Genomic DNA, 22,906 nt, shown 5'->3' on the forward strand with positions numbered 1-22,906 from the left:
CTTTTGGGTTTATACCCAGGAGTGGACTTGCTGGCTCTAATGGTAACTCTGTTTGACTTTTTGAGGTACACGCACAGACACACAGACACACACACACACATACACTCACACTCTCCGCCTTGGCTGCACCAGCTTGTGGGATCTTACTTAGTTCCCCAACCAGGGGTGGAATCCGGACCCTGGCAGTGAGAGTGCCGAGTCCTAACCACTGGGCCACTAGGGAATTCCCTGACTTCTTTTTTTTTTAATTTTTATTTATTTATTTTTGGCTGTGTTGGGTCTTCGTTGCTGCACGTAGGCTTTCTCTAGTTGTGGTGAGTGGGGGCTACTCTTCCTTGCGGTGCACAGGTTTCTCATTGCCATGGTTTCTCTTGTTGCAGAGCACGAGCTCTAGGCGCACAGGCTCTAGAGCGCAGGATCAGTAGTCACGCAGGCACAATAGTTGTGGCTCACGGGCTCTAGAGCGCAGGCTCAGTAGTTGTGGTGCACGGCCTTAGTTGCTCCACGGCATGTAGAATCTTCCTGGACCAGGGCTCAAACCTGTGTCCCCTGCATTGGCAGATGGATTCTTAACCACTGCGACACCAGGGAAGCCCCCTGACTTTTTTTTAATTTAAATTTTTTATATAAATTCAGGTGTACAGCACCACAAGTCTAATTACCATCCATCACCATACAGTCTCCCCCGTTCACCCATTTTGCCCATCCCCCTTCCCCTCTGGTAATCATTAATCTGATCTCTGTATATATGAGTTTTTGTTTTATTTTGTTTGCTCACTTGTTACGTTTTTTAGATACTACATATGAGTGAAAACCTATAGTATTTATCTTTTCTCTGTCTGATTTATTTCACTTGGCAAAATTCCTTCAAGGTCCATCAGTATCGCAAATGGCAGGATTTCATTCTTTTGTGGCTGAGTAATACTCCATTGTGTATATATACCATATCTTCTTTATCCGTTCATCCGTCAATGGATACTTAGGTTGTTTCCATATCTTGGCTGTTATAAATAACGCTTCAGTGAACATAGGGGTGCATATATATATATTTTTTAAATTAATTAATTAATTAATTTTGGGCTGTGTTGGGTCTTCGTTGCTGCACATGGGCTTTCTCTAGTTGTGGTGCACGGGCTTCTCATTGCAGTGGCTTCTTTTGTTGCAGAGCATGGGCTCTAGGCACATGGGCTTCAGTAGTTGTGGCGCATGGGCTCAGTAGTTGTGGCATGTGGGCTCTAGAGCGTAGGCTCAGTAGTTGTGATGCATGGGCTTACTTGTTCCATGGCATGTGGGATCTTCCTGGACCAGGGCTTGAACCTGTGTCCCCTGCATTGGCAGGTGGATTCTTAACCACTGCACCGCCAGGGAAGCTGACATATTATCTTTTTGAATTAGAGTTTTTGTGTTCTTCAGATAAATACCTGGGAGTGGAAGAGCTAGGTCTGCCAGACTGTTTTGAAAAGCTACTGTACCATTTTACATTCTCATCAGCACTGGATGAGGGTTTTAATCTCTCTATATCCTTACTACCAATTGTTATCTGATTTTTTTGGTGGTAAAAAATATATGTAACATAATTTTATCATTTTATCTATTTTTAAGTTTATAGTTTAGTGGCATTAAGTAAATTAACATTTTTGTGCAATTATTACCACTAGCCATCTCCAGAACTTTTTCATATTCCTAAACTGAAACTCTGTTAACAATTTAACAATAACCTTCAGTCCCTGGTAAATGTTGTATTACGTGTATCATTCATTTGCAAGGCTCAATAATTCCATTGATGTATAATGTTTAATAATGTTCCATTTTGTTCATGCTTTCATCCTTCAGTGGACATTTGGGTTGCTTTCACCTTTTGGCTATTGTGAATAATGCTGCTATAAACATTGGTGTTCAAGTATCTTTTCTATCTGACTTTTTTTTTTTTACATTTAATTTAATTTAATTATTATTATTTTAAACATCTTTATTGGAATATAATTGCTCTACAAGGGTGTGCTGGTTTCTGTTTTATCACAAAATGAATCAGCTACACATATACATATGTTTCCATATCTCTTCCCTCTTGGTTCACCCACCCTCCCTATCCCACCCCTCTAGGTGGTCACATTCTATCTGACTTTTAATTAATATCTAGTCCTTTTGATTTGTCTTCTTAAAAAAAATCTTTCATATTTTGTTCTTTTAATTCCCATTGCTACCACCTTAGTTTAGGTTTTAGTCATCTTGAGTATATACTATTTTGGTAATCTCTGGTCTCCTGAGTTTCCTGTTTCCTGTTAAATGTGTTATTCAGAGGTCAAGGAGATTTATCTTTTTAAGATGGAAAACTGAGCCTGTGGTTCCACAGTTTAAATGAGGTTCAGGGCCAACAGGATAATGGTCAAACTCTTAACATGGAGGGTCTTAGTGTGGCACATGGGATCTCAGTTCCCTGACCAGGGATTGAACCTGTGCCCCCTGTGTTGGAAGCGCAGAGTCTTTTTTTTTTTTTTTACATCTTTATTAGAGTATAATTGCTTTACAATGGTGTGCTAGTTTGTGCTTTATAACAAAGTGAATCAGTTATACATATGTTCCCATATCTCTTCCCTCTTGTGTCTAGAAGCGCAGTCTTAACCACTGACCACCAGGGAAGTCCCAGTGGTCAAACTCTTAACATGGTATCCAAGCTGTTCAGGTCTGGCCACTGCTTACCTGCTTAGTTTCCCTTTCCTTCCACTTTATGATTTAGTGTTCTGAACTACTTGCAGTTCCTAGCTATTTCATTCGTTTTATTCATTCATGTCTTTGAGGGTTCTGAGCCCTTATATAGGAATTCTCCCCTCAACAAACTGTTTACCTTTAAATTTTCTGCTCAGGTGTCCCATTTGTCCTCCAGTTAATGATTTTTCACTTTGAAAAAAGTGAATGTTAACAACTAAGTGTCCATCGATAGATGAATAGGTAATGAAAATGTGGTATATATACATAATTGAATATTATTCAGCCATACAAAAGAACGAAACCTTGCTATTTGTGACAACGTGGATGTACCTGGTGGGCATTTTACTAAGTGAAATAAATCAGAGAGAGAAAATATAAATACTGTATGATCTTACTTATATGTGCAATCTAAAAAAACCAAAATTGAAAAAACAAAACCAAGTTCATGGATACTGAGAACAGACTGGAGGAGCAAAATGGGTGAAGGGGATCAAAAGTTATAAACTTCCATTTATAAAAGAAATAAGTCACATGGATGTAATGTATAGCATGGCAACTATAGTTAATACTGTATTGTATATTTGAAAGTTGCTAAGAGAGTAGATCTTAAAAGATCTCATCACAAGAAAAAATCTTTTTATAACTACGTGTGGTGACGGATGTTGACTAGACATTGTGGGGGTCATTTTGCAATATATATAAATATCGAATCATTATGTTGTATACCTGAAACTAATGTTATTCGTCAGTTATATCTCAATTTTAAAAAATGCCATCACCAATAGATACTATCGAATAGTAAAATGTAGTGTACTCAAGACATACTTGAAAAATTAAAAAAAAAAGAATGTTCATGTTATTGCAATTAGCATGCTGTTTTACCATAATCTCTTTATACTGTATATCTCTTACCCACCAGGCAATGAGTTCTTTTCAGTCCTCTGTATAGTGCTGGGACGTCATGAATGTTCAGTCTGTGTTAGTTGAATTTACTTATTTATGGGAGAATGATGTACTTTTCAGACTGACTTTAAGAACCTGTGTGTGTGTGTGTATGTATGTGTATATATACACATACACACATTTAATCCCCCTTTATAGGTGGTTTCTATTGATGTGTTTAATTTAGTAGGTAGAGACTAAGGAGTTCAGGTTTTTTTGTTTGCTATTTTTACAGAACTTGTTTTTAAAATGTACAATAAAACAAAATTTTACCAGGTTGTAATTCAGTGTGAGTTAAAGTGAATTTTTATATAAAATGATTTCCTTTTCTAAATAGAGACAAATCATTACACCTGTGTAGCCCTGACTATATTTCTTTTGTGACATTTTTTACTGGTATGAAAAATGCAAAGATGGTAAGTGTGTAGAAGATAACACATACTAGGTAAATTTGATTATAATCTTTTCTGGATGAGATTTGTATTTTTATTTTTGGTAATTGTATGCATAGAACTTTGGACAGCCAAGAAACTATAGAATAAGTGGATTTTTGGTGGGGAGGGGGCTGTTGAGATTTCCTTTTTTAAAAAAAAATTCTGTAGTTTGAAATATCAAGTTTCACTTTCTCTGCAAAACCAATGTTTCACTCTGAATTTTCCCTGTCTGAAGTCGTTGGATTTATTATTCTGTCTATAAAATGGAGATTATACTACTTATATTTTAGAGTTCATTGTTGTGAAGAATACATGCAAAGCACCTAGTATAGTACCTTGCCCAGAGTAGCTATGTCATAAATGTTAGCACATCATACGTGGCATGGTGTTGAAACATTTCTTCCTCCTTGTATTTTAGCATAATGTTTTAAGAGTTTATTTGGTGGTTAGTTCTTGTTGATTATTATATTTGTGATGCTGTGGCTTATCATATGCCTTTTGTGATTTCTGGTAATGAGGGTATAAAATTTTATAGATTGATGGTAGAAAAAACTTAGTTGTTATATTAATTTGTTATATGATTAGCTAATCATCCTCCAACTGGTTTGGAATATATAGCATATCATCAGACCAAACCATTAAATTCGTTCATTACACTCTTAACCATTTTCTTGTCACATAAATTGAAAATTGAAAATTTACCTTCTATCTGACCTACTTCAGAGTTTCTTGTTCTGTAGGTTTTTTAGCTTGTTGAGTTTTTATTTTATTTTAGTTTTAAGTGAAAAGAGGCTTCTTTGGCCACTGCTATGTGGCTGTTCTCTTGATGATGAATATCAGTTTTTTAAAGCAATGACACTGTGGTTTTTATTTTTATCTAGTTTCTAACCGGAGGCCCTATCGACAGTACTACGTGGAGGCTTTTGGAGATCCTTCTGAGAGAGCCTGGGTGGCTGGAAAAGCAATCGTCATGTTTGAAGGCAGACATCAATTTGAAGAGCTACCTGTCCTTAGGAGAAGAGGGAAGCAGAAAGAAAAAGGATATAGGCATAAGGTATTTAAAAAAAAAAAAAGCCTCTCAAATTATCTTCTTGGGTGTAGGTAGGGAGGGTTTACAGGATCAATCAAAGGAAGAAGTATTATATTTTTGGAATATATGTTATTTCCTTTGGTAGTAGGATGTTGGTGAGAAAAATTGGCAGAAAGCAAGTTTTTTTGCAGGGATGAGATGGGGCTAGCCTTCCAAATATTTATACTCAATTTTTTGAGAAATGATTTCAGTTAACTTCTGCCATGTCACTTAGATGTGATAGTAAAAAAAGGCATGATCAGTCATCTTTGGTTATATCTGATGTAAGAAGAAAATGATCATCAAAATGAAATATTCTACTTTTCACTCTCTGGATTAATTATTTCTCTTAAAAATGAGAAAGATAAGACTTTAAACATTTTTGTTTTGTTTGTTGTTTTGGTTTTTGTGTGTGGTTGTTAAGGCTTAAGCAGTTTCAAACCTGGTTATGTTTTAATAAAGAACGTGATGTTTTTGTTTCATTTGCTTGATGTGTTAAAGTTTTGGCTGTTTCTTTTGATACTCCTTTATAGTCTATTCTAGAAGAGGAAATAGTTCCTCTTAGATTTGTGTTTCAGACTTTTAGACTATTTTATAAGAATCACAGTTAGGATAATTTTTAGTCAGTATGCAGTCCCTGCTATTTACAACTGAAGTTCCTTCCTCTGTAAAGCTAATGTAATAATATGTACCTTGTCAAACTGTTGTGAGGATTAGAAATAAATATTTTATATGTCATACATCTGATGCTCTGAAACAACTAGTGTGTGCTATTGTTAGGATAGAATAGAAGAGGATAACTTTATCCTTTCTAATACTTCGGGTGGTTGGTGGTGGGGAGGTGTCAGAGTTTTTGTGTCAAGCCTTTAACTATGTAGATTAACCAACCCCCTTTTCAGAGGAGTTCTCTAGGGCTTTCAGGTTCTGGAAAATTGATTTACTATGGTCATAGTTAGAAAGTCAATGGGTGTGTGTTTGTGTGTAAAGTAAACCAGATGATCAGTTTATTGCTTTATAAGAGGAGGCTTCCTGTCTAGTGGCCTTAATTTTTACATGGTCAGCAGAACATGACCTTTCACAAGTATTAAAGTGTTTGTGAACACTAACTGATAGAACCTTGACTGACATTTATTGTATGAAGCCAGGGAGGGAAATAAGTGTCTTGAAAATTAGGTATATTTCACAGAGCCTCAATGTCCTTATGCTGTGAGGAATCAAGAAAAGAGCATATGTAACTTGTCATACATCCAGGGTGTATTGATGTCTCTGGACTACATGTTTAAGCCCAGGACACTGCTTGGTTATAATCCAGATTTAAAAGAAAATTAATTAATTAATTTTTTTGCTGTGTTGGGTCTTTGTTGCTGTGCGCGGGCTTTCTCTAGTTGCGGCGAGTGGGGGCTCCTCTTCGTTGCGGTGTGCGGGCTTCTCATTGTGGTGGCTTCTTTTGTTGCAGAGCACAGGCTCTAGGTCCACGGGCTTCAGTAGTTGTGGCGTGCGGGCTTAGTAGTTGTGGCGCATGGGCTTAGTTGCTCCGCGGCATGGGGGATCTTCCAGGACCAGGGATTGAACTCCTATCCCCTGCATTGGCAGGCGGATTCTTAACCACTGCACCACCAGGGAAGTCCTTATAATCCAGATTGTATGTAACACGTATAGAAGAATCTTGATTAGCCAAGGGCCTGGTGATAACCAGAGTTCCAAATTTCATTTCTTCTAGGGCAGGTCTGCCTTACTCATTTCTCCAGTCCTAGTTTTTCCACATGCATCTCCTTTCTTTAGCCTTTTGCTTTCTCTTTTATGTAACTGAGCAAGTGCTTGGCCTTCATAAGTCAGGAGGGAAATCTTTATTCTAAGGTTGGAGGGGTAAGTAGGAGTGGTCTGGTTATTCCTTGATTTAGTAATATAATGTTGATTAGTAATGTAATGTTGTAGTCTAATTTATGGTGCACTCTTTTGTGCTTTTAATGGTAAGGGGAGTGGAGGGTTTATGGGATCAATCTTTCTCCAGTGATAGATCTTAGTGGTAGAACTAGTGTTGAGGAATCCCCATTAGCTAAGTTCTGGGTGAACTGTGGGTGATAACCACCTGGCAGTCCCATAAAAGAGGCTTGAAGAAGCACAAGGCTTGGAAAAGCTTCTGATTTGAGAGGTGTTCACTGATCATCTGCCTGTTTCCCCTTCTATTTCTTAGACTAGTGATAATCTTTTTCTCTTTAAATTTAAGGTTCCTCAGAAAATTTTGAGTAAATGGGAAGCCAGTGTTGGTCTTGCTGAGCAGTATGATGTTCCCAAAGGGTCGAAGAACCGAAAATGTGTCACCAGTTCACTCAAGTTGGACAGTGAGGAGGATATGCCGTTTGAGGACTGTACAAATGACCCTGAATCAGAACATGACCTGTTGCTTAATGGCTGCTTGAAATCTCTGGCTTTTGACTCTGAACATTCTGCAGATGAGAAGGAAAAACCTTGTGCTAAGTCTCTAGCCAGAAAGAGCTCTGATAATCCAAAAAGGACTAGTGTGAAAAAGGGCCACATGCAATTTGAAGCACATAAGGAAGAACGGAGGGGAAAGATTCCAGAGAACCTTGGCCTAAACTTTATTTCTGGGGATGTATCTGATAAGCAGGCCTCTAATGAACTTTCCCGGATAGCAAACAGCCTCACAGGGCCCAGCTCTGCCCCAGGAAGTTTCCTATTTTCTTCTTGTACAAAAAACACTGCAAAGAAAGAATTTGAGACTTCAAATTGTGACTCTTTACTGGGCTTGTCTGAGGGTGCCTTGCTCTCTAAACGTTCTGGGGAGAAGAAGAAACTCCAGCGAGGTCTGGTGTGTAGTTCAAAAGTGCAGCTCTGCTATATTGGAGCAGGTGATGAAGAAAAGCGAAGTGATTCCATTAGTATCTGTACCACTTCTGATGATGATGGAAGCAGTGATCTGGATCCCATAGATCATAGTTCAGAGTCTGATAATAGTGTCCTTGAAATTGCAGATGCTTTCGATAGAACAGAGAACATGTTACCTGTGCAGAAAAATGAAAAGGTAAAGTATTCTAGGTATCCTGCCACGAACACTAAGGTAAAAGCAAAGCAGAAGACCCTCATTACTAACTCACACACAGACCACTTGATGGATTGTACCAAGACAGTAGAGCCTGGAACTGAGACGTCTCAGGTTAATCTCTCTGATCTTAAAGTATCAACTCTTGTCCGAAAACCCCAATCAGATTTTAGAAATGATGGTCTTTCTCCAAAATTTAACACACCATCAAGCATTTCCAGTGAGAACTCAATAATAAAAGGTGGGGCTACAAATCAAGCTCTGTTACATTCGAAAAGCAAACAGCCCAAGATCCGAAGTATCAAGTGCAAACATAAAGAAAACCCAGTTGTAGTAGAACCGCCTGTTGCAGATGAGGACTGCAGTTTGAAATGCTGCTCTTCTGATACCAAAGGCTCTCCTTTGGCCAGCATTTCCAAAAGTGGGAAAGTGGATGGGCTAAAACTACTGAGCAACATGCATGAGAAAACCAGGGATTCGAGTGACATAGAAACAGCAGTGGTGAAACACGTTCTGTCAGAGTTGAAAGAACTCTCTTATAGATCCTTAAGTGAAGATGTCAGTGACTCCGGAATGTCAAAGCCATCAAAACCATTACTTTTTTCTTCTGCCTCTGGTCAGAATCATATACCTATTGAACCAGACTACAAATTCAGTACATTACTAATGATGTTGAAAGATATGCATGATAGTAAGACCAAGGAGCAACGGTTAATGACTGCTCAGAACTTGGTCTCTTATCGGAGTCCTGGTCTTGGGGACTGTTCTACCAGTAGTCCTGTGGGGGCTTCTAAGGTCTTGGTTTCAGGAGGTTCCACTCACAATTCAGAAAAAAATGGAGATGGCACTCAGGATCCAGTCCGTTCTAGCCCTAGTGGGGGTGACTCTGCACTGTCTGGGGAGCTATCTACCTCCCTACCTGGCTTGGTGTCCGATAAAAGAGACCTCCCTGCTTCTGGCAAAAATCGTTCAAACTGTATTACTAGGCGCAACTGTGGTCGATCAAAGCCATCCAAATTAAGAGATGGTTTTTCAACCCAGATGGGAAAGAACACAGTGAACCGTAAAGCCTTAAAGACAGAGCGCAAAAGAAAACTGAACCAGCTTCCAGCTGTGACTCTTGAGGCTGCACTGCAGGGAGACAGAGAGAGTAGGGGTTCAGAGAATAGCTCCTCCAGAGGTGAGGCAGAAGACCCTGGTAACGAAGAACCCCTTCAATTAATGGGCCATTTAACAAGTGAAGATGGTACCCATTTTTCCAGTGTTAATTTTGATAATAAAGTCAACCAGTCTGACCCTGATAAAGTTCCTGAAAAAGACCCCTCTTTTGAAAACAGAAAAGGGACAGAGCTGGAGTCTGAAATCATTAGTGAGAATGATGAACCCACTAGTGTAAATCAAGTGGTGCCTAAAAAGCGGTGGCAGCGTTTAAACCAAAGGCGCACTAAACCTCGTAAGCGCACTAACAGATTTAGGGAGAAAGAAAACTCTGAGGGTGCCTTTGGGGTCTTGCTTCCCGCTGACCCTGTAAAGAAGGGAGATGAGTTCCCAGAACAGAGACCTCCTCCTTCGACGAACATACTAGAGGATGCACTGACAGATCCAAATCATGCCGACTGCTTAGATTCAGCTGGGCCACGGTTGAAAGTTTGTGATAAATCCAGTGCCAGCAATGAAGAGGTGGAAAAGGAGCCAGGAATTCCCAGTTTGACCCCTCAGCCTGAGCTCCCTGAACCAGGTAAGGACTCCTGACTGTGAAAGAAAGGGACTAGAGGAAGTGATGATAATGATACCCTTCTGAAGTTGGTCTGTTTTCATGGAAGGCCTAAGTGTAAGTTGGGAGGGAAGGATTATCACTTGAAGTGAAGAAAGGACTTTATGTAGAAGGATCTGAATTTTGAGGACCAGGTTTCCATATACTTCCAGAAATTGTTTTACCAAGAAGCTCTTTTTTCTTTTGCTTTTATTGAGTCTCAAGAACATTTTGTTCCTGCTCCCCATTTCCTACCTTTTTCAATCTGTGAACTTTGGGGGACTCAATTTGGTATTGTAAGTATTAAGGAAGGTCCTCCTGTTATGTAGACAAAGGGGACATGCTTTTGAAAAAGTGTAAGTGTTCTGTAGTACTTATTTGAAGGCCTTAGATGTCTTGCATCCCTTCTGGAATGAGGTTTGAGAATAAATTTTTAAAAATATGAAGTACCAGGGTATCCTTCCTTAGCAGCAGAGGGAAAACAGCAGGAGTCTTTCAAAATATAATATTATACAATATTGTTATTGAGGATAAAACTGCCTTTCCTTAAACATAAGTTTTCAATGTTGTTTACCATAGTAGATTCTAACAGCTTTATTGAAACATAATTCACTGACCATAAAATTCACCTGTTGAAAGTTTATATACTTCAGTGGTTTTTTAGTATACTCAGAGACTTGTGCATCTATAAACATGATTAATTTTGGAACATTTGCATCACCCCAAAAAGAAACCTTGTACCCTTTCTCAATCTCCCTTCATTTCTCCCCAATCTATAGATTTGCCTGTTCTGTACATTTCATGTAAATGGAATCATACAATATGTGGTACTTTGTTTTTTTTACTTAGCATGTGTATCAACGCTTTATTTTTATTGTGGTAAAAAACACATGAATTCACCCTCTGAACAAGTTTAAAGTGTATATTACAGTATTAACTGTATGCACATTGTTGTATATAACACCATTTATTGAAGAGACTATCTTTTCCGCATTGTAAAGTCTTAGCACCCTTGTCAAAGATAATTTGACCATACATGTAAGGGCTTGTTTCTGGGCCCTCTATTTTGTTTCATTATCTATATGTTTGTCTTCATGGTAATATCGTATTTTTTTTTGTTTTTAATTACACTTATTTATTTAATATTTTTGGCTGCGTTGGGTCTCTGTTGCTGCGCGCAGGCTTTTCTCTAGTTGCGGCGAGCAGGGGCTACTCTTCGTTGTGGTGCATGGGCTTCTCATTGGGTGGCTTCTCTTGTTGCAGAGCACGGGCTCTAGGCACATAGGCTTCAGTAGTTGTGGCACTTGGGCTCAGTAGTTGTGGCTCACAGACTCTAGAGCGCAGGCTCAGTAGTTGTGGCACACGGGCTTAGTTGCTCCACGGCATGTGGGATCTTCCCAGACCAGGGCTCGAACCCGTGTCCCCTGCATTGGCAGGTGGATTCTTAACCACTGCGCCACCAGGGAAGTCCTATCATATTGTTTTGATTACTGTAGCTTTGTAACATGTTTTGAAAACACAGTGTGTGAGTCCTCCATCTTTGTTCTTTGTCAAGATTATTTTGACTATTTGGGGTCCTTTGAGATTTCCTGTGAATTTTAGGATGTCTTTTTTCTATTTCTGCAAAAAATGCCATTGGGATTTTGATAGAGCAGTGAATCTGAAGATCGCTTGAGTAGTATGGACATTTTGTTAATGTTAAGTCTTTGAATCCATGAACACAGGATGTCTTTCCATTTATTTGTGTTTTTAATTTCTTTCAGCAATGTTTTATAGTTTAAGTGCCCAACTCTTTCACTTCCTTGGTTAAGTTTATTCCTAAGCGTTTTTATTCTTTTTTATGCTATTATAAGTGGGATTGTTTTCTTAATTTCCTTTTTGAATTGTTCATTATTAGTGTGTAGAAACAACTGATTTTTAAAATAAATAAATAAACTTATTGATTGATTTTTAAAATAAATTTATTTATTTATTTATTTATGGCTGCATTGGGTCTCCGTTGCTGTGTGTGGGCTGTCTCTAGTTGCGGTGAGCAGGGGCCACTCTTCATTGAGGTACGCGGGCTTCTCATTGCGCTGGTTTCTCTTGTTGCGGAGCATGGGCTCTAGGTGCGTGGGCTTCAGTAGTTGTGACATGTGGGCTCAGTAGTTGTGGCTCATGGGTTCTAGAGTACATGCTCAGTAGTTGGGGAGGATGGGCTTAGATGCTCCGCGGCATGTGGAATCTTTCCAGACCAGGGCTCAAACCTGTGTCCCCTGCATTGGCAGGCAGATTTTTAACCACTGTGGAAGTCCCACAAGTGATGTTTGAATGTTGATTTTTTTACTGAATCCATTTATTATTCTTACAGCTTTTTTGTGGAATCTTTAGGGTTTTCTTTACATTAGGTCATGCCATCTATGAACAGAGATCATTTTACTTTTCCCTTTCCAATTTGGATGCCTTTTATTTCTAATTCTTGCCTAATTGGACTTCTAGTATTGTGTTAAATAGAAGTGTCAAGAATGGGCATTCTTAGAGAAAAAGCTTTCAGTCTTTCACCATGGACTGTCGTGTTAGCTGTGGGATTTTCATAAATGACCTTTATTTTAGATTATTTCCTTCTGTTTCTAGTTGAGTGTTTTTTATCAGGAAAATGTGTTGAATTTAGTCAAGCCTTTCTGCATCAATTGAGATGGTCATGTGATTTTCTTCCTTCTTTTAATGCGTTGTATTACATTTATTGATTTTTGTATGTTGAACCATCCTTCCATCCCAGGAATGAGTCCCACTTGGTCATGGTGTATAATCCTTTTAAAGTGCTGCTGTTGAATTCAGTTTGCTAATTTGGTGAGAATTTTTGTGTAAGTGTTCATAAGGGATATTGGTATGTCTTTTTAAAAAAATTTTTTTTATTAACGTGTATTTGTCTGGCTCCCCCGTCTTCCATTTTTTGGAAGAGTTTGAGAAGGCTCGGCATTAATTCTTATTTAAATGCTTGGTAGAATTCTCTAGTGGAGGCATCTGATCCTGGGGCTCTCTTTCTTGGGAAGTTTTTGATGACTGATTTAATCTCCTTACTATAGGTTTTCTATTTCTTCATGATTGAGTCTGGGTGGATTGCATGTTTCTAGAAATTTATCCAACTCTTGTAGGTTATCCAATTTGTTAGCATATAATTGTTCATAGTAGTCTCTTAAAATTCTGTTTCTGTGGCTTCCATTGAAATGTCTTCTCTAATTTCTGGTTTTCATTATTTGTGTCTCCCTCGCTCTCTCCATCTAGCTAAAGGCTTGTCAATTTTGTTGATTTTTAAAAAACAAACTCTTAGTTTTGTTTGTATTTTTTAAAAATTCTCTATTTTGGTTATTTCTGCTGTAATATTTATTACTTCTTTCCCTTTGCAAATAAACTTCGTGCTTATTCTTTTTCTTATTCCTTGAGTGTAAAGTTAGGTTGTTGATTTGAGGTCTTTTTTCTTTATGTATGCACTTCGTGCTGTAAACTTCCCTTTCAGTACTTCTTTTTGCTACATCCCATAAGTTTTAGTATATTGTGTTATTGTTTCCATTTGTCTCAGAGTATGTTCTAATTTGAGGGAGGAGATTTCTTCTCTGACCAATTTGTCGTTCAAGAGTGTTAATTTCCACATATTTGTGAATTTTTTATTTCCCAACTGCTCTTCATTTTAATTTCATTCCATTGTGATTGGAAAAGATACTTGGTATGATTTCAGTATTTTTAAATTTGTTAAGACTTGTTTTGTGATCTATTATGTGATCTATCTTGGAAAATGTTCCCTGTGTGTTTGAGAAGAATGTGTATTCTGCTGCTATAAGGTTGAGTGTTCTGTATTTGCCTGTTAGGTCAGGTTGGTCTACAGTGATGCTCAAGTTCTCTGTTTTTCATATTGATCTTCTGTCTGGTTGTTCTCTTCATTATTGAAAGCAGAATATTAAACTCTTTTAAAAAATATTTATTTATTTTGGTTATGCCAGGTCTTAGTTGTGGCTCACGGGCTCCTTAGTTGTGGCATGGGAACTCTTAGGTGTGGCATGGGAACTCTTATTTGCAGCATGCATATGGGATCTAGTTCCCTGACCAGGGATCGAACCTGGGCCCCCTGTGTTGGGAGCGTGGAGTCTTAGCCACTGTTTCACCAGAGAAGTCCCTAAATTCTACTGTTATTGTTTTACTGTCTGTTTCTTCTTTCATTTCTGTTACTGTTTGCTTCATATATTTGTGTGTTCTGATGTTACATACATATTTATTTTTGATTGTTTATGATTGTTATCTTTTAAAATATGTTTATAATTGTTTATTTTCCAGGTAAATTGATTCTTTTATCATTATATAATGTCCTTATTTGCCTCTAGAGATAGTATTGGCTCAAGTCTATTTTTTCCATTTATGGCTACCTCTGTTCTCGTTTACATGTAATATCCTTCATCCTTTTGGTTTCAGTCTATATGTCTTTACATCTAAGGTGATGTTATCTTGTAGAAAGAATATAGTTGCATCTTGTTTTTTTCAGTCCATTTAGCCACGCTATGTCTTTTGACATAGCATTTTAACCCATTTACATTCAAATAAATTATTGACAGGGAAGGACTAATTGCCATTTTAATTGTTTTCTGTTTTGCAGCTAATCTGTCCCTCTATCTCTCTTGCAGCCCTCCTTTGTATTTCTTTGATTTTTTTATATTGATATACTTTGATTTCTTTCTGATTTTATCTTCTGTAGGCATTTTCTTTGTGGTTACCATGGGGCTTACATAAAACATTTTATAGTTATAGCAAACTGTTTGGAGCTGGTAACAATGTAACTTCAATTGTGTACAAAAACTCTACTCTTGGGGCTTCCCTGGTGGTGCAGTGGTTGAGAGTCCGCCTGCTGATGCAGGGGACGCGGGTTCATGTCCCTGTCTGGGAAGATCCCACATGCCGTGGAGCGGCTGGGCCCGTGATCCATGGCTGCTGAGCCTGCGTGTCCAGAGCTTGTGCTCCACAACGGGAGAGGCCAGAACAGTGAGAGGCCCGTGTACCGCAAAAAAACAAAAAACTCTTTTACATCTTCCCATTCCCACTTTGTTATTGATGTCACAAATTACATGTATTCATTAACATAGTTTTATAATTATAGTTATTACTTATGTTTTTGTCTTTTAAATTCAATACCAGACTTAAAAGTGCTTTATATGCCACCATTATAGTATTAAAGTATTGTATTGGTCTATATATTTACCTTTATCAGCTATTTTTATTTTATATGGCTTGGTGTTGCTGCCTAATGGCCTTTTTTTGTGTGTGTCCACGTGGTTTGTGGGCCTCTCACTGCTGTGGCCTCTGCCATTGCGGAGCACAGGCTCCGGACATGCAGGCTCAGCGGCTATGGCCCATGGGCCCAGCCACTCCGCGCCATGTGGGATCCTCCCGGACCAGGGCACGAACCGGCGTCCCCTGCATCGGCAGGCGGACCCTCAACCACTGCGCCACCAGGGAAGCCGCCCCCCTAATGGCCTTTTGTTTCAACTTTTAGGACTCCCTTTAGCATTTTTTTGTAAAGCAGATCTAGTGGTTATGAACTCAGCTTTTGTTTTACATTTTAAAAAAATTTATTTAATTTATAGTTTTGGCTGTGTCAAGTCCTTTTTTTAAAAAAATAAATTTATTTATTTTATTTTTTGGCTGCTCTGGGTCTTTGTTGCTGCGCGCGGGCTTTCTCTAGTTGCGGCAAGCGGGGGCTACTCTTTGTTGCGGTGCGCAGACTTATTGCAGTGGCTTCTTGTTGCAGAGCATGGGCTCTAGGTATGCGGGCTTCAGTAGTTGTGGCATGTGGGCTCAGTAGTTGTGACACTTGGGCTCAGTAGTTGTGGCTCGCGGACTTAGTTGCTCCATGGCATGTGAGATCTTCCCACACCAGGGCTCGAACCCATGTCCTGCATTGGCAGGTGGATTCTTAACCACTGCGCCACCAGGGAAGTTCATGTCAGGTCTTAGTTGTGCCATGCAGGGTCTTCGTTGAGGCGTGTGAGATCTTTAGTTGTGGCACGCAGGCTCTTCGTTGTGGCACCGGACTTCTCTCTAGTTGTGGTGTGTGGGTTTTCTCTCTCTAGTTGTGTGTGGGCTCTGTAGTTGCGGTACACGGGCTCTCTTGTTGAGGTGCTCGAGCTCAGCAGTTCTTATGTGTGGGCTTATTTGCCCTGCAGTATGTGGGATCCTAGTTCCCTGACCAGGGATTGAACCTGTGTCCCTTGCATTGGAAGGCGGATTCTTTACCACTGGACCACCAGGGAAGTCCCGGCTTTTGTTTTAGAAAATTCATTTCATCTTCATTTTTGAAGGACAGTTTTCCAGATTATAGTAATCTTGGTTGGAAGTTTTTAAATTTTAGCACTTTGAATATATCATGCCACTCTCTTTTGGCCTGTAAGGTTTCCACTGATAATCTAATGTGAGTTCCCTTGTCCTTGACTAGTTGCTTTTCTCACTTCTTTCAAGATTCTCTCTTTGTCTTGGTCTTTTGATAGTTTGATTATAATGTGTCTCACTGTGGGCCTCTTTGAGTTCATTCTGGCTGGAGATCTTCAGCTTCTGATATGGGATGGCCCATTTCCTTTTTCAGATTTGGGAAAATTTTGACCATAATTTATTCAAATTCTCTCCTCCTTTTGGAACTCTCTTAATGTGTGTATTGGTTTGCTTCAATTTTTTTTCTTTTTTCTTCTCTGACTTGATAATTTCAAATGACTTGTGTTTGAGTTTGCTGATTCTGTCGTATGCTTAAGTCTGTTGTTTAATCTCTCTATTGAATTTTTCAATTCAGTTATTATGTCCTTAACTCCAGAATTTCTGTTTGGTTCCTTTTTATAGTTTCTGTCTTGTTGATACTCTCAGTTGTTCATGTTACTGTTTTCATGGTTTCTTTTAGTTTTCCGTGTTTTCTTGTAGATCATTGAGCTTCCTTAATACAATTATTTTGAATTCTTTCCCATAATTCATAGATCTCTGTTAGTTTCTGGAGATTTATTTTGATCCTTTGGGCCATGTTTCCTAGTTTCTTCATGTACTTCATGAGTTTTTTCCCCTGAGTTTTTTGGGTTTTGTCTTTGTTTTTGGCTGTGCCACGCAGCATGTAGGAATCTTAGTTCAACCAGGGATTGAACTCGTGCCCCCGTAGTAGAAGCTCGCAGTCTCAACCACTGGACCACCAGGGAAGTCCCCTTCCCCTGAGTTTTGTGAGTTTGACACTGGCTTCATACAGGGGAAGACTCACCAATCAGCTGGCTAGAGATTCTGGGGACCTCTGGAACCTTTTTTGGAGGATGGGCTTCTCTGGGCCTGTGTGTGTAATTTCCTAATTAGAGAGGTTTGTCCATTTCTTTTTCAGGAGCTCCTAATCTCTTGCTTCTTCTAGTGTTTCTCTGCAGTACTGAAGGTTAGCCATTGCTACTGCAACAAGCTTTCTCACTCTCTTTAATTCTCAGTGGTGCCTAGGTATCTGAAGCATGTTGGCTCTCTGTCAGCTCCCAGAAGCAGGCAAAACAGATACTAGTCCCTTGGGCAGTTTTCTAAAAATCTGGATTGCCAAATGCTCCCTTCTTCTCCCTTTGTAGAGAGAAGCCAAGAGTTGAGTGCCTTCTCCCAATCTTACCAAGCCCTGCTGGCCTCCATCTGTGTCACTACAGGCCCTCTGGTTCCACAACATGCTGCCCAGTCTTTCATTTGTTTTCAGTGCCCCAAGGAGTCCAAACTGTGTGGCTTCTGTTTGTGCTCCCAGTCAGGTTAGACAGAAACTGGCCCCTTGGGAAGCCCTATGAAAAGCTGGAATTTTGAACATCCCCACCTCCATTCCCCAGCTTTGAGGGGGAGCTCAGCTGTGCTTGCTTTCTGAGTGGCAATCTCAGATAAAGTGAATTGGCTCTTGTAATCCATTTCAGTGCTATTGTTCTTGGCTATGCACTTGCCCTGGGGTATTGTAACTTCTTAACTGATTTCTAGAGTACTCATAAAGGTATTTTGATGCATATATTGTTAGTTTGGTATCTCTGTGAGGGAAATAATGTGGGGACTTTCTATTCTGCCAGCTTGCTGTTGTCTGCTCTTGCTTCATGCCTTTTTAATGCCAAATAATATTCCAGTGTACAAATAAACCATGTTTTATTTATTGTTTCATCAACTGATCAACATTTGGATTGCTTTTACTTTTTGGCCTTTATGAATAATGCTGTTATGAACATTCGTGTGCGGTGTTTTGTGTGGAAGTGTTTTTATTTTTACTGTATACCTAGGAGTGGAATTCCTGGGTCATTTGGTAATTATATGTATAAGTTTTGAGGAACTGCCAGAATGTTCAGTAGTTGTGGCACGTGGGCTCAGTAGTTGTGGTGCTCGTGCTTAGTTGTTCCATGGCATGTGGTCTTCCCAGACCAGGGATCAAACCCGTGCCCCCTGCATTGGCAGGCGGACTCTCAACCACTGTGCCACCAGGGAAGCCCTGCTTGTTTTTTAATTGGGCTATTTGTCTTTTTATTATTGAATTGTAAGAATTCTTTACATGGTCTAGATATAAGTCCATTATTAGATATGATTTGCATATACTTTCTCCTGTGGGTTTACCTTTTATATTCTTGATTATATATTTTGAAGCACAAAAGTTCTTAATTTTGATGAAGTCTGGTTTGTCTGTTTTTTCTTTGATTCCTTGTGCTTTTGGTGTCATACCTAAGTACCCATTGCCTAATCCAGTTGTCTAAGCACCATTTGTAGAAAAGGGTATTCTTTCACCATTGAATGGTCATGGCACCCTATTTGAAAATCTTTTGACCATAAATGTGATGGTTTATTTCTGGGCTCTCAGTTATTTTTTATTGATATGTATGTGTGTCTTTATGCCAGTACCACAAAGTCTTAATCTTTGTAGTAATTAATTATTGTAGCTTTGAAATCAGAAAGTGCAAGTCCTCCAACTTTATCTTTTTTCAAGATTGTTTCGGCTCAAGATTGTTTCGGCTTTGCATTTCTGTATTTATTTTAGGAGTTTCTTATCTTTTCTGCCAAAAAGCCAGCTGGAATTTAGATAGGGGTTGTGCTGAATCTGTAGGTCAGTTTGGGCAGTGTTGGCACTGTAACAATGTTAAATTTTCCAAACTATGAACAAGGGATGGCTCTTCATTAATTTAGGCTGTCTTTGTTCTCTTTCAACAATGTTTTGTACTTTTCAGTGTAGAAGTCTTGCACTTCTTTTGTTCATTTTATTCCTAAGTATTTTAACCTTTTTCAACGCTATTATAAATAAAATTGGTCTCTTAATTTCATTTTTGGATTTCCCATTGCTAGTATATGGAAATACAGTTGAGTTTTATATATTGATCTTAGGTGTTGCAACCTTGCTGAAGTCATATTTTAGCTTTAATCATTTTATTGTGAATTCCTTAGGATTTTCTATGTGCATGATCACGCCATCAGCCAAAAGAGATAGTTTTACTTCATCCTTTCTAATCTGGATGCCTTTTATTTCTTTTTCTTGCCTGATTGTCCTAGATAGATCCTTCAGTGCATTGTTGAGGGTAAGTAGAGTGAACAGACATCCTTGTGTTGCTCCTGATCTTAGGGGGAAGGCAGCTGGTTTTTAACCATTTAACTATGATATTAACTGTGATTTTGATAGGTGGCCTTTCAGGTTGAGAAAGTTCCCTTCTGTACCTAGTTTGTTTAGTTTTTCAGATGTTTTTTCTATGCCTATTGAGATGATTATTCCTGTTTGTTCTGTTAACATGAATATATTAATTTACAGTTTTCTTTTGGGGGCTTGAATTTTCCTGGCCTATCAGACTGCAAATCCACAGGAGGACCAGTCACAATTTCTCAAGGACTTGTTCTCACTCCTGCTCCCCTTTTACTTTGTGCTGAGGCACCTTTCCTTGTGGTCTCCTGGGGGTTGCGACATGGTTTACTTCTGTTTCACCATAACTCTTCTGCCTCCTAACAGGATGGCCAAAAAGCCCTCAGGACAAAGTCAGTTTCAGGGCTCTCTACTTGTTTCCCTGGGTTATTACTTTCCATTAGTTTTTTTTTTTTTTTTTTTTTTTGCGGTTCGCGGGCCTCTCACCGTTGTGGCCTCTCCCGTTGTGGAGCACAGGCTCCGGGCGCGCAGGCTCAGCGGCCATGGCTCGTGGGCCCAGCTGCTCTGCGGCATGTGGGATCTTCCCGGACCGGGGCACGAACCTGCGTCCCCTGCATCGGCAGGCGGACTCTCAACCACTGCGCCACCAGGGGAGCCCTCCATTAGTTTTTGGTTTGTAGTTCTTTACAATTTTGTCAGTTTTTTGCTTCTTTTAAGGTGGTTTTTAATTTTTTTAAAATAAATAAATTTATTTATTTATTTATGGCTGCATTGGGTCTTCGTTGCTGTGCGCGGGCTTTCTCTAGTTGTGGTGAGCAGGGGCTAATATTCGTTGTGGTGTGCTGGCTTCTCATTGCAGTGGCTTCTCTTGTTGTGGAGCACGGGGTCTAGGTGCATGGGCTTCAGTAGTTGTGGCACATGGGCTCATTAGTTGTGGCTCACGGGCTCTAGAGCGCAGGCTCAGTAGTTGTGGTGCACGGGCTTAGTTGATCCACAGCATGTGAGATCTTCCTGGACCAGGGCTCGAACCCGTGTTCCCTGCATTGGCAGGCAGATTCTTAACCACTGCACCACGAGGAAGTCCCTAAGGTGGTTTTTTGAAGACTTTATACAGCATTTTTATTTGCTTTCAACAGGAAATTTGGGCTGAGTAACTTGCCATTATTATGAAGAATTGTTTGGGTTTTTGCCTTTTTTCCCCCCCTTAAGTTCTTTTGCCTCTGAGGTCCCAGAACTAGGGGAGTAGAGGTATGACAGGGGCTAATAAGATGTATGGGCAGAGTGATGTTGCTGTTAGTACTCGTTTTCTGGGAAACATCACTGTTTTGAAAAAAAGAAGAAAACTCACTCAAGGTATAATTTACATACCACAAAATTCACACACTTTAAGTGTTCAACAAATGGTTTTCAGTATATTTACTGAGTTCTGCATCCACCCCCATAAATCAGTTTTAGAATATTACACCACTCCCATAAGATTACGCTATCTCATTTATAGTTAGTCCCAGGCAACCACTAGTCTACTCTCGATCTCTGTAGTTTTGCTTTTTCTGGGTGTTTCATATTAATGTAACCATACAATGTGTGATCTTTTGTGTCTTGGTCTTTTCAGTTAGCATAATGTGTCTGTGGTTTATTTATATCATGGCACGTGGCTGTATCTTGTTCTTTATGACCATGTGGCCAGCACCGTATGGTTTGGTACCCATGTCCCAGATGTCATACTTCTTATTCCCAGGGTGCTCCTCACTTTGCACATCCTACCTTGTATTTTGGGACTCGCATGCCTTGTGCCTTCGATACCCCATGTCCTGTGCATCCTGTGCCTGGGTACCCCCCCTTTCTCTGCACCCTGTGCCAGAAAATCCCACATCCAGGGTGCCACATGCCTAGAACACCCCACTTTCTGGCTCCCTTTGTCTTTGGGACCCTATATTTTCTGCACCTAACACCTTGGGCACCCTGGCCTCAGACATGGATGGCTCTGCTTACCTGTCCCCTGCTCCCCAACCCTTGCCTGCCTTTAGTTGCGCCCAATGTTTTGGGCTCCCACGCTTTGACTACCCTGGGTGTGCACTCCTCCACCCTTAACTGTCCCCAGTGCTCTGAGTCCTTTACCTCAGGCCTAGTGCCCTTGGTCCTGGGTATCCTGTGTCAGGCTGTTTAGTTCCTGTGTGCTGGGCCAGACCCTGTAACATACATGAGGTAAGGCAAGAACTAGGGGTGGGGAATTTTATTTTTATATATATATACACACATGTGTGTGTGTGTGTGTGTGTGTGTGTGTGTGTAGAGGTGGGGAGAGGGAGAGGGAGAGAGAGAGGGAGTTTTTATTGTTGAATAGTATTCCAGTGTGTGGATATACCACATGTTACTTATCCACTTATCAGTTGGTGAACATTTGGGGTTGATTCAGCTTTTTGGATATTTTATTATTTTAACTGGTATGTGTCCACTCTAGTCTAAAGCTATTGCTAGACTTGTCCTATATGAACAATTCATCTCCATTCTGCACAGTAGGTCCTGGTTCTGTGCTTGGAATTGATGTGTATTTGCCAAGAAAGTTAGTGGTGGTGTATTTTAGCTCCTGTTCGGTTTCATGTTTGCTGCGTACCATGTATTGAGGTTTGAATGATCTGCTCCTCGTTCCATTGGCTTTTGCAATTTTCTAGCTTTTAATATTCCCTTCCAGTAACAAAAAGGCCATATTCTTCTTTTGTTTCTGATATTCCTTACCTTAGCTTGGCAACCACTTTATGTAGTCTCCATAGTTTTGCCTTTTCCAGAATGTCATATAGTTGGAATCCTACAGTATGTAAACTTTTAGATTGGCTTTTTTTTTTTTTTTTTTGCGGTACACGGACCTCTCACTGTTGTGGCCTCTCCCATTGCGGAGCACAGGCTCCGGACGCGCAGGCTCAGCGGCCATGGCTCACGGGCCCAGCCGCTCCGCAGCATGTGGGATCCTCCCGGACCGGGGCACGAACCTGCGTCTGCTGCATCGGCAGGCGGACCCCCAACCACTGCACCACCAGGGAAGCCCTAGATTGGCTTTTTACACTTGGTTATATGCATTTAAGTTTCCTTCATGTCTTTTCATGACTTGATAGCTCATTTCTTTTCAGTGCTGAATAATAATCTATTGTCTGAATGTACCAGAATGTATTTATCCATTCACCTACATCTTGGTTGCTTCCAAGTTTTGACAGTTTTGAATAAAGCTGCTATAAAAATCCATGTTCAGGTTTTTATGTGGTTCTAAGTTTTCACCTTTTACATTAACTTGAAATAAACTAAATGATGTGTTACTACTGTTTACTAATGTGAAATTACA

At 39.8% G+C, this 22,906-nt stretch overlaps 1 protein-coding gene across 7 annotated transcripts in view; it reads left to right on the forward strand.

The window, feature by feature from the left end:
• Window positions 1-22,906, forward strand: part of NSD1 (nuclear receptor binding SET domain protein 1) — a 136,608-nt gene that overhangs the window by 54,348 nt on the left and 59,354 nt on the right. For all 7 annotated transcript variants that reach the window (XM_030846930.2, XM_030846934.2, XM_030846928.2 and 4 more), the window contains 2 exons: window positions 4,967-5,139; window positions 7,382-9,953. In XM_030846930.2, coding sequence (XP_030702790.2) covers window positions 4,967-5,139; window positions 7,382-9,953 — 2,745 coding nt within the window. The remainder of the gene's footprint in view (window positions 1-4,966; window positions 5,140-7,381; window positions 9,954-22,906) is intronic.

The sequence above is a fragment of the Globicephala melas genome, chromosome 3, assembly GCF_963455315.2.
Source record: "Globicephala melas chromosome 3, mGloMel1.2, whole genome shotgun sequence".
Taxonomy (NCBI): Eukaryota; Metazoa; Chordata; class Mammalia; order Artiodactyla; family Delphinidae; genus Globicephala; species Globicephala melas.